Source organism: Lutjanus erythropterus, chromosome 14 (genome assembly GCF_056507025.1).
Source record: "Lutjanus erythropterus isolate fLutEry1 chromosome 14, fLutEry1.hap2, whole genome shotgun sequence".
In the NCBI taxonomy this organism is placed as follows: domain Eukaryota; kingdom Metazoa; phylum Chordata; class Actinopteri; order Lutjaniformes; family Lutjanidae; genus Lutjanus; species Lutjanus erythropterus.
Genome location: NC_139330.1, coordinates 27,412,501 through 27,425,215, shown reverse-complemented (window position 1 = coordinate 27,425,215; position 12,715 = coordinate 27,412,501). Strand labels below are relative to the sequence as shown.

At 42.0% G+C, this 12,715-nt stretch overlaps 1 protein-coding gene across 5 annotated transcripts in view; it reads right to left on the bottom strand.

Annotated features, from left to right (window-relative positions):
• wdpcp (WD repeat containing planar cell polarity effector) overlaps positions 1 to 12,715 on the bottom strand; it is a 91,963-nt gene that overhangs the window by 25,810 nt on the left and 53,438 nt on the right. For all 5 annotated transcript variants that reach the window (XR_014771872.1, XR_014771873.1, XM_084736578.1 and 2 more), the window contains exons 11-12: positions 5,585 to 6,188; positions 590 to 778 (exon numbers count right to left, since the gene is read on the bottom strand). Coding sequence is in view for 3 of the 5 variants with exons in the window: in XM_084736578.1 (XP_084592704.1) it covers positions 590 to 778; positions 5,585 to 6,188 (793 nt within the window). In the remaining 2 variants the exon portion in view is untranslated. The remainder of the gene's footprint in view (positions 1 to 589; positions 779 to 5,584; positions 6,189 to 12,715) is intronic.

Genomic DNA, 12,715 nt, shown 5'->3' with positions numbered 1-12,715 from the left:
TTAATACTGAAGCGCACAGTTTTGGTGCAACAGATTTTAATTTAGAGTAAAAATCAAACTGAGGTTTAAAAAGAGCTAGTTTTAAAATTTACTGCAACATAATTTTAAGTTAAGTTAATGGTCCATAAGGTTTTAGTAGATGTGTGACAAGCGGTGACAGACAAAGTATTTTTATTTTGAAAGATAATGATGCTAGCACAGTTAAATCCTTTGCTTCTCTGTATATTAGTCAACGTCTCATTATAGATTAACTTTTCAAAAAAACACTCTCTGAGATAGTCCATCCACAAAAGAAAGTCTAATTCAAGAAGTGCTGATTAAGAGCAAAATTTAACTGTAGAAATGTAATTAAAAATCTAAGTAGAATAACCAAAACCTTTAGGCTGATATGGCTCATGAGTTTTGAAGCTTATATAATAACTTGCATTTTTAAAATATTGACTTCTTCCTCTGTGGGATTCAGTCTAATGTTACCTATCCAGAAAAGTCCACTAATGCTTGATTCACTCAGTGAGATTATTCTAAATTCACAGAAATAACTGTAAAACTAGACAGTATCTAATGTGAAGTGTTTGACCCAGAGACCAACCCTCTCTCTCTGCGTTCAGCTCCAGCCTCAGCAGGTGGTCGGTGATTGAGCTCAGGCCTCGGAAGCAGTCGTCTCCCATGATGCTCCAGTCCATGGCTTCCAGGATGCCTAGTGCCTCTCTGACCTGGCCACAACGCAGATGCTGCTGCAGCAGCTCCCCAGGACCCATCTGGCCTCCTGTCAGAGCACCTATCACATCAAGAAAGGAAAAGAAAATAGTTTATTATTGTAGAAAACAAACCAACAGCAAAGAGATGATTAAAAATATCAAAAGAAAAAAAAAAAACAAACCCAAAAAACAATTATATAACATCTATATATGAAGCTGTCCTGTCTGGTGTTATCACCTGATGTTTGTCCATACAAATTAATAAATAAATATCAAAAAATAACTATATCACAGAGGATTATCTACTACCTCAAACAGTATTAAGTATTAACGATATCTGATTTTATTTTACACTTGCTAATGTTGAAGAGTTTGGTCTGTGAGAGTTGATATTTCAAATGTTGACACAAATTTTTATATTAATGCATTTTTGTTTTATATTTGCTGTATATGCATTTACATACTGCACATCACTGTAATAATATATATACCCTTTTACTAATATGTGGTTTTAAATGTGCAAAATATGTACAACAAAATAAAATTTCAAATTATTTCCCTATTTTCCAAAAACTTTAATACCATAGGGTGCAATGGTTCTTACTTTGTGTGATGATGCAGAATATCGTGGAGCACTTACTTAAGACAAGTAAGTGTCCAGTGGATCAGTCTAAACTGTGAAGCAGCTCTAGATTGGTTGGATTGGTTTTGGCTTGTCAATCAATTAGCTGGGAAGCATGTTTAATCCCTGCTGTATACTCTGTATCATCTGTAAGATCTCCTCATCACCACCTATTTAAATACATCTGAAAAATTATAAGCATGCTCACTTATGTTCAAATAATTTCTTTTTTTCAGATCTATTTATCCAGAACTTTAACTTGACCTGAGATCTGAAATGTCTCTTGAGAAGATGAGAAGAACACTACAACTGGTGTGGCCTTTTGATCAGAGGTGATTGATTATGCTTTTGTTTGTGTTTGTATGTGTGGGTGTGGGTGTGTGTGAGCACTTTAGAACTCTGCTGAATAATGGAAGGACAAGGTTTTGTGTTCTTCCCGGTAGTACAGGTGTCTCATTCTGTGTGTAAAAGGGCAAAGGTGCATGTGGGGATTTATGTGTACTACTTTACTACTTATATGGGAAGTGAAGGTATTGAATGCCCTGGGTGATTATGGTCCATTGTTACTTGCTCACGATGGTGCAACAGTCTCAGGAACTGATAACATGTTTTTGGAAGCACTGATGTACGTGACAAACAGGAGCAGAGCCAAACCACCAAACTCAAATGCAAGTCGCCATACTTACCAACGAGTGTGTCCAAACTTGAATTTTCCACACAAAATGCTTTGCATACATGCTACTTGCAGTTTTCTACTATGATGTAGTTAAGCTTATGTGTTCACAAACCATTTGGGCACAGCTAGTGGCACAGTTGTGGACAGTGAAGGTGATCACTGACAGTGGTACTGTCAGTGGGCCAGACTGCAGGCAGGCAAAATCACCACTGACTCTTGTCTAATTAATTGAAGTTGTGTGTCTATGTCTGTGTCTGTGTCTGTGTGCGTGTGTTGGGGTGTGTGTGCGAGCAATTAAAATGACAAGCTGGCAATTAGCAAGCCCCCAAATCCCCTAAAGAGTGGGCTAATGTGGCTAATACATCAGCTGAGCGTGGTGTAGTTTGTGTGTCTATGTTTGTGTGTGTGTGTGTGTGTGTGTGTGTGTGTGCATGTGTATGTGTGTTGGGGGGGGGTCCCTTGAGCTGGGCGTTAACGTCTACTCTAAGCTAACTCTGAGCAAAGACAATGGTTCATTGTGGCGACAAGGACAAGTCAGTTCTCTCCCAGACCTGTCTACACAAATTTATTTGACCAGCTCAGTTCAATGTCTCTGTGTCAGACACAAAATACCACTGAGCAGCAGCAGGAACAAGACAAAGAATAAGACGTGTACAGCAGTAACACAACAAGTAGACTTCTGAGACAAAACTACTTACAAAGAGTTCAACTCAAAGGATCAAAATGGCAGTTGGGCATTAAAAGTCTACTAAAATATAAAACAATTTTTCTATCAAAACTATATTGCATGATACTGTGGACAATCATTCAGTAAATTACCATTTTTAGAAATTAAAATATAAAAAAATTAGAGATGAGAATAGTCAATATAAGCCGCCAAACTCGTCAATTAAACTGGATGGTTAAAATTCAAATTGTTGCCTTGTTCTACCCAGTTACATAATTATTCTTTAAACATCAACAATATTAAGCTAAATTCCTGTCCCTTCAAAAAATGACTATTTTCTCTGTGTGTTGTGCAGCACATTCCCTGGTCTGCCCTTCCACAGCCTGTACCGGTGCAGGCCCAGCCACGGCCAACGTGTGCCCAGATGAGATAACTCGGTGCAGGCAGGAGGGTGGGGGTGTGTGGGGGGGGGCACCAGGGAGGGCTGCCTCCTATGGAAAAACGAACTTGGAGCTTGGCCAAGTCTTTCTTCCTCGCCGCCTCCCGACTCACTCCTTCTGTCATGTAGCGGGCCTTATGAAACAAGTCAATACAGAGAAGGAGCGCAAGCAAACAAACAAATGAGTTGGAGTGTGTGTGTGTATGTGTGTGCGCATAGAAGCACAGAAATAGAAGAATACACACACGTGTGTGTGGGGGGAAGAATTATCATGGAGAAAAGACGTGCAGTGACTTTCTTCATCAAAACCTTGGCAGACGATCAGAGGAGGGGAAGCTATTGTTGGAAGACACCCTCCCCTTTCCCTGTGCACACAGGCAAATGCAGTTGAATACACACAGTCGAACACACACTCTCAAACACACACAAACTCAAATGCACACAATCTTCTACCTTCATCCATCCACCCCCACACTCCTGCTTTCAAACTTCAGCAGAGAGCTGCGTGCCACTGTCACATCTTCTTTCCAAAGTCACAATTAAAGACGCTGAATGTGTGCGTGTGTGTTTGTGTGTGACTGTACGAGTGTGTGTGTGTGTGTGTGTGTGTGTGTGTGTATGTGTGTGATAGAGGGTGAGGTGGCTGCTTCGGAAAAAATTTTGATTGGCAAACTTTATCTGGGGGCCCCGAGGGACTGCGCAGCCACTGTAAACGATTTATCGGAAAAATGCATCCCAGAATGCACCTGGGGGGCTCTTGCCCTGGGGCGATTATTGAATGACCTCTGAGAGCGTGACTCCTGCTAACCTTCCCGCCCGTCAACAAATTAACTTCCCTCAGCAGTGGAGAGGTCGACCCGTTCAGCAGCCATATTTACACAGTGGGGTTCAGATACAGTGTCAGATCCAAAACAGAGGAGAGTCTCTGAAGGGAGGAGGCGCCTTCATTAGCAAGAGATGACTATGAGGGTGTGGAAGGTTTGTAAATTATTGTCAATTTATTTTCAGTGCAGCCTGTCCTCAGATACAGTGTTCACTTCCTAACATAACTGCATCACTCTTAGACAGCATTATTAAAAGCTAGTTCATGTAGTTTCACAGAAATACATACATTTCTCTAGGGCTGTCCCTGATTAAGAACTTTTTCAGTTGAATCAGATTTGGCCAATATTCAATATGAACATTTAATGATTCATTTTCACTTGAGTGTGTCACACTAAATTCTTATATCAGCCTGAGTATGTTTTCCCAGTAAGACTCTTTTCACACAATCAGAGGAAGTAAAAGTGTACATTCTAGTATTTTTCGGTTATGAAATTAGCACACTGTGGAGCATCTCTCCCCTGTCTGGAATCACTTGCCCTGCACACTCTGCGCTCCTTAACGTACATGAATCAAGGATTTATTTGGACCAAACCAGAGCTGATGATTGTTGGAACAGTGGAAAGATGAATTCATGCATTTTTGGTGGGCTTCTTCTTTTAAAAAAAAAGGTCTGTCACTGTAGCAATCCTTTCTATAATGCTGTCAGACACTTATAAGAACAATCTGAGCATGTCAGTGGCAAAAACTAGTACAAGCAAACAAGCAGGTGTCACCTGCCCTGCACACTCAACAGTGAGCTGGGGTGAAGCAGCTAACATTGCGTCACCTGTGCTCCATTTCTATCAATCTTCTCCACTTTGATCGCAGTTAGTTTTGTGGTTTGTCGTGACCAGAGACTTGGCTTGTAAAGTTTACAGCCTGCCATGCTATTACAATGCTCTGTGTACAATGATGGAGCTAAGAATAAGAGCTAAAACTCTCATCAGTTAACCACCAGTGAATGATGTCACAAGGATTTTTTTAAAATGTGACAGCTAATATATATATATATACATATGTATATATATGTGTGTATATATATATATATATATATATATATATATACACACATATATATACATATATTTATGATTCCTCTTACTTAGAATTTCTTGCAGTCATATTTGATGCCTAAAAGTTGTTCAGAACCCAATTATAAACATAAGAAACATGGATTGTATTTGTGTTAGAGAGACCTATATGTGAAATAATGCTGTTAATCAATTACTTGATAAACAGAAAATTAATCAACAACAATTTTGATAATTGATATAAGTTGCCAAACATTTTCTTTGAGCTTCTCACATGTGAGAACTTTCTGCTTATCTCTGTTTTATTGGTTATTTTTGGGTTTTGAACTGTTAGTTAGACAAAACAAGTGATCTGAAGATATCACATGAACTTGTTATAGACTTTTCCCACTTTTTTTTTTTTTTTTTTACAATTTATTGACTCGACAATTAATCAGAAATTAACTAAATTAACTTGCAGCCCTTAAGTTGATTTTTGGTTTCTCTTCCATAACTATTCCAAATGCCATATTTGTTGCTATCAGACATTTTGTAAGAGTGCAGTAATTTGATTTTCAAAAGGCATTTCTGAAACTTATGTTACTCACCTAGTCTGAATCTGACAGCTGCTAGTGGTCCTCCATGAAAGGCCAACATCAGGATGTCCGTCCCCTCTGGGCCTCCTTCCAGGCTCGTCCCCCACTGCAGTCCCTCCAGGCCTCCACTGCAACGCAGGTGCTGAGCTAGCCTTAGCGTGGCAGCTGGAGCTACCTCTTCTGCTACCAGTGCCATGCTAACAGGTGCCAAACCAACATCAAAGCACATCAGCTCCCCCTGCCCTCCTCCTACCATAACCACTGACCCAGCAGGGTGCCAGGCGAGGAGGGTGGGTAGCATGGGGCAGGAAACCAGGAGAGAGACCCCCCGTCGCTGGTCATACAGGACCAGGGAGGAGTCACTTAAGCCCAGGAGAAGTGTGGTCTCATAGGGGTGTCGTGAGCAGGAGACAGGGTGGGATGGTAGTGGGATGCGGGTGACGGACAGGCGGTGCAGGCGATCTCGTGCACATTCGTACACACAGGCGTCAGCCCAGGACTGCTCTCTGGATCCTGGAGGTCCTGCAGGTAGCTCTACAGTTAGCAGCTGGTAGGGCTGGAGCAGGCTGAAGCAACAGTGCAGGGGATTGCCCTCTGTGTGGACAGAGCTGAGGACCTTTCAGAGGGAGCAAATGCAGGGAAAAGTGGGTTTTCAGAGAGTCGTGCACATTTGAACATCCACTCCATAAATCTGATCTGATCCAACAATGCACAAAGTCAAAACTAACTCCAAAGTAACCAGACCCCTTAAGGAAAACCAGTAATTTTACCTTGCAGGACACAGGAGCTGCTGATCTGCCTCAATCTGTTAGTGAGTTTGTGTTTTAAAAGGTTTGTTCAGACCCACCAAAGTCACACAATAACACAAATAAACAAACCAATTGAGGCAGCCGTAAACTAGCAACTGCTGTGTTCTGCATTTCTGTGAAATGACCATGAAATGACATGCTTTGGAGAAAGTGATGTTTGGCTTATAAAACAGTGATTATTGATTTTTTTGGGGTAGACTTTTTTTAAGGAGGCTAAAATGCATGTTGCAGCTGTCCACAGCAGTTTGTTGCTTAGCTTACGTGCTGATACTCCTCTCTGCTTTGTGAACTTCCATCTACTGTAGTTAATACACTGGCTATCCATAAGTACCTCACCAAAAACCACTTCAAATAATCAAAACTATCCCTTTAAGGGTGGTTGCTTTCTTGCAGCAGTTTAGGCCATTTGACATACGATAGAAAATGGATAGGGAAAAAATAAGAAAAAATAAGTTGCATAACATAGATGGTTAAATTATCCAGGAAATTCCCACATGTCTGTATTAAGAAATATTGAGGTTACTATAATCAAGATCAGATAAAATCCATTGACATAACAGGATTTGTTGTAACTGTTGTTTTGACTATCTGTCATTTCTATCTGTGGGTCTGGAGTGATGGATGCACTATGCCCTCAATATCTAATGACTAAGTGTTACTAAACATTGTAGAAGCTACACAACTGGAACTTGATCTCTTGATTTTGTTGCTGTTTTAACATGTTCTTCTACTTATGAATTGGAAGGTGCCAGTACTTTTAATGAACTAACCTGTTTTAGGGTAAAAGAAGGATAAGAAAGGAGAGAGAGAACATGTGAGAGGAAAACAGAGACAGAGAAATGAGTCATACCATGGCAGCAACCCCAAACCCCCTGGAGATGGAAGAAATAGAGCCTTCCATATTGCTCATAAACACACGGCTGTCAATCAAGACAGCTAATGATAAGAGCTCCATTTTAACTCAAGGTCAACAACATCTCCTTCCCTGAGCATGCCACGGGTTGGCACCCAGCACCCAGTGATAAACAACCTCCTCTGTTTACCTGTGCAAGGAGCCAAGAGCTCAACACAAGACACGGTGAATGACAAGAAATGAGCCCTTTTCAATATTAAGAGGATGATACACGAAGAAAGCTTGGAATTATTTGACCGATGGTCAAATCCAGAATTTACATTATTCCCTCCTGAACCACAACCAGTTGGTGGGAGTGGGCACAATGGCCCCGCTAAGCAAGCAAGCATTGACACTGGCGGAGATAGGCCGTGTCACGGGTGGTACTGTCGATAAAACACCCACAAGGAAGCAGGAACAGTAGGTGGATGACAGGAGACAACAGGCTGTACCAAACAGCAGCCCAACAGTTCCATAGTCACTAACAGAGCTTTTTAGGAGGGATTTCACCTTACCAAAGCCTCTATCAGAGCCCTGCATTGACCGTGGCAGCTTTGGCTAAATGAGCCCATTTCTTTTCGCCGTGCAGACAGAAAGAGGGATCTGCTGCCTGCCTGCCTTCCTTGCCTTTCACAAAGCTGCCCGGCCCAGTTTTTTGGCAGGCATTGCCAAAAAGGGACTTAGAGGGAGGAAGAGAGGAGTTTTTTTGCCTGCCCATGGTCTACAGCAGGAGAGAAGCAGATGACTGTCCTCCTGAAAGCTTTTTTTCCTCTCCATAATCCCCCAGAGCTAGCTCCTGCTGCTCCCCAGGGGGTGGGTGCTGTGTGTGTATGTGTGTGTTTATTTGAGGCAGCAGGCAAGAGGGGCTCAATTCGTGTAAGGGGTGGGGTATCCTTGGAAGGGTGCGGTTCTCTGGATAGCTACATTTCCACAGGGACAAAGTGACACATGCATTAAATAAACTTGCGCACAAACGTATAGCAGGCGCGGGTCCACAGAGTGACAGAATGCTGTCACAGGACTCACAAGACCTACTTCAATTCCACAAACCCTGACCCCCCAACCACATCTCATCCTCTCAGCTTTTCATCCCGTGCCCGGCTTGCTAGTGCCCGCTGCCCGCTGTGCCAGCATGCCACCGTGGCACGGTCGGGGGATGAAGTGCGGCTGATTCAGCTCTGCCTCCCCCGATAGGTGACCCTCCAAGGAAAGGAGAAGGGGGACAGTGTCAGCTACAGCTCAGAGGCAACGAGTAAATACTGCAAAGCCTAGTTCAACCGTATAAAGCCAGAGAATTCAAGACCAGTTTGTGTTTTGTCTTTTATTTTTAAGCTAGAGCTGTCATGATTATTTGACTTTTATTCGATTATTAAATTAACTGCCGATGATTTTGATAATCGATCAGTTTGAGAAATTGAGTAATGATTCCAGCTTCTTAAATGTTAATATTGTCTGGTTTCTTTACTCTGTTATGACAACAAACTGAATATCTTTGGGTTGTGGGCAAAAAAACTATTTGATTAAACAAAGAAATAATCAACAGATATGCTGGATAAGCCCCAAACAGAAAGTAATGAACCTCAAAAGATGAATCCGTTTTCTTGATGCTGCCTGGATGTTTGAGGATATAGTATTACACAGCTGTTTTATGGCTAGACATTTTCTTAATCTATAAGAAGGGGAGTTAATTTGTTCAGGTGTGGCCTCATTGCACTGGCTTCCAGGACATTTCAGATATTTCTATGCAATGTTTAGCACCTAAACTCTGACTTCATGACTTGTGGCCTGACTTTTTTGTGTGCCCTGAACTCAACTAGACCAAGACGTTGAATGTCAAGTTGGAATCCTTTGTGAGTGTTTTATAAAAGTGCAATATTATTGAAAAAGATGTAGTCTATAAATTTCCATAGTGGTACAGTAGAACACAGAGAAAACGCACAGCAAAGCCTGCATGCTCTCACACTCAGTCACACATTTACAGATGCAACATTTCTTACAGTCAGCACAGCAGCATTTTGACGCTGCGTCATTTTTAAGGCCATTCTGTACCACGCTTTACATCCCATGTGGACTGAGCAAAGGCAAGCAAAAAGGCACCTGAAGGCAACACAGCTGATTCAGAGATTAGAGCATGGCACTCAGGACTTTCAGGGTTATGGGGTTTAAATCTTTCAAAATATAAACTCTTAAACTGCAAACACTCATGCTACTGTAAGCATGATGACACATGACAAATGATGACATTCTGCCGACTAAAGTGTCAAATACCACTAGGACCTGAAAAACTGACACTGTCTAGCAGCTTTATTGGACTTGTGCAGACATGTCCTTTCAGAAACACATTTCTGAATTTCCTATAGAGGTTTTTAAAAAAGGGATGACTTACAATACTGACTGAAGCTGTTCAGTTTTTAAAACAAGGTGCAACCCTGTTTTACAAACTGCGACCTGAATAAAGTGGAGCTCAAAACAACATCTGGTCTTTAAAATATGTGTAAATTAAAGACTTCTGAAGTACAGCATGCATGTGTCCTTTAAATCTATTCATAAAGGCAGAGCTTTGTTTGCCTGTGAACTCCAGAGAATATTGTGGCTTGTGACCATACTGTATCCCCTGGTTCTGAGAGCATAAAATAGAAAAATGACGAATAAGGTCAAGAGAGGGAGTAAGGAAGTGAGTGAAAGGATGTGCAAGAGAGACTGAAAGAGAGGGAGACAGACGTAAAGAAAAATACACAAAAGATGATGAGAAGGAGTGGGAATGGATGTGAGCGAAGAGAGGAAGAAAGAGGGTGGAGACATGGAGAGAAAGATGCAAAGCTGGCAGAGACAGACAGAGAGGGAGACAGACAGACAGAAAGAAAGAGAGGGACAGGCCTCTAGTAAGTAGCTTTCTCCTGGTTATTGGTTTCAGTGACTGGTCAAAACTATTCTTCTCCATTCTTCTTGTCTCTCTCTCGCCAGCACCTTTTTTTCCCCTCCGTGGCGTGAAAGATAAAGCGGACGGGCCCAACTGTGTGGCTGGCCCTTGTTCACAGCAGTGGCCTTTTGAAGCCAATTTTCCAGCTCACGGAGCAGAGAAAGACAGGGAGAGACGGGTAGAGAGAGAGACGGAGGGACTCGGAGGAGAGTCGAGGGATGAAGGGATGAGGGGTGTTGGGAGGGTGGGGGTGGGGGGGATGGCACTGGGAAGTTTTAGGTGTGTGAATTAGGGTTAGTGTTGAGGTACTGATGTGAGAAAATGCACAGGCACAATGGGATTACTAACCAAAAATATTCCTCACACCTTAACTGTCATAATTGGTGCCACCGAACATAATTGTGGTACGGAGGTAACATTATTTGCAGACCTGAAGCTATGGCAGCAGCGTTTCCCATGTGATTTTTACAAAGCAGTGGAGCTTGGGGGTAATTCTGCACTTTGGACTCCATGCCTGACCCTTTCATGGTCCAGTTTATGATTGCGGTGCATTGCTGAAAATGTTCTTTCTACTGTACATGTTGTAAGACTGCAGCTTTTTGTTTTAAAAGCAAAATAAGCCATTTCACACATACACTCTCTATCATAGCAGTTGTGGGGGAGATGAAGTACAGATTAAATTGTTTAATTTGTGTGCAATTGTATATTCTTCATATACAAGTTATTTAATTTAAGATTGTCTTTCATGGACAATCTGTTTAGGTTTTTCTTGTTTTGCAAAAGCAAAAAGCCAGGCAGCACCGTGCTGAAGTCAATAATAATTAAAAGACAACAGAAATCACACAAATGCAGATCAAACAACTGCAGAGAAACTGTTTGGTGACAGATAACAGGATAGTCATACGCTTCAAAACAAAACAAAAAAGTATGTTTGCAAACATAAACACACACATACAACCACAAAAATTAAGATTAAGATTATTAAATTCCAGGAAATGGTTTGTGTGTGTGTGTGTGTTTGTGGGGGGGTTAAGGGAGGGAAGCATGAAGGAAGGATAATTAAAAATGTTAACTGGCTGCATAAAAACGAACTATGTATGTGTTTTTCTCTCCTTCCCACCCTCCACCCCCCTGCGTGCCGTGGCTCCACTTATCAGCATGAGGAGGGGGGGCATACGAATTAAGACCACATAGGGAAAGAAATCAGACTTTTTTAAATGCCGAGAGACTGGCTAGAAAATTGGCTTAGTGCAGCAGATAGCGAACTGAACAAAAGGAACATATATATGAGCTTGAAGTGATTGAAGTAGCTGGCGTCTCCCGATGTGTGCCCGGCGTTTGATTCCCGCCACGGCTCTTACATAAACTGCTCGCTTAATTTCACACCGCGCATCTGAAAAATGACAACAAACGCTTTCATTAGAGCGCGATGCCGCAGCCCCACGAAGAGACTTTAATGTTCTTGAAGCGTGGAGGAAGGAAGGAGGAGAAAGAGGAGAGGAGGACGAGGGGGGGGTGAAGGAGACCGAGAGAATAAACTAGGTGAAGGAGTGTGATAAATGTGGAGAGCGTTCCAAAAACAAGAAGCGGAAAAAGCAGCGAACAACATCTGCTTTGCTTATTTCAATATTCAAGTGCCCCCCCCCCCCAGCTCCCATCCCTCCCTCATTCTCTCCTGCGTGAATTTGTTTTCCTAGCATGCAATTGGTAACGCTCATCTTTCCTCCCTCTCGCAGACTCTCTCCCTTCTCTCTCTGGTGTGAATATTTTGCATATGCTTACCGAGGTGCACGGTATGAAGAGTAGAGTTAAGCCCGGTTCGGTAATTTGGGATCTTTCATCTGCTTTGGGCACAAGGCCAATCCTACGTTGACATAGAATCGGGTCACGGGTTGGGTTTTGCCAGAGGCCATGAAGATGTGTCTAAACATGTGTGTGTGTCTGTGTGAGAGTGTGTGGATGTGTAGGCGTTCTCCTTCACGCTGTACCACGGCTTAGCTTTCCTGCTTATTTCATATGGTGATGCATGGAGGTGCAACACAGAGGTGCCACCCTTGAGGTGACTAACACACCATCCCCAATCCCATCCACGACAACACAGGTCTCCACTCACTACAACAGCTTTGTTGCCTTTTTCACTGTGTCTTCACTGTGTGTGTGCCTGAGAATGTGTGTGTGTGTGTGAGAAGTACCTGAGTATGTGTAAAAAAATAAATAAAAACAAAGCGCTTGAGTTATAATTTGTTTAAAAGCTTTGTTTAAAGCTTTAAACAGCATGAAAAAGTATTGAAAAAAAATATTTGTCATGGGCACTGAATGGTGTACATCCCTTCGACTGCCTTTTTTTCTCAAGAATATTTATTGAGTTTTTACGGCTTTTGTAAACACACAAATAGCAAAAAGCTCAGCAAAAACGTAGGCCTACACAGTCGGCATTAGTAATAGTTGGAAAAATTCATAGGTGCTCTTAAGAAAAAATAAATAATTAAAATAATTACAATAACATTTGCCTGCTGCCTTTT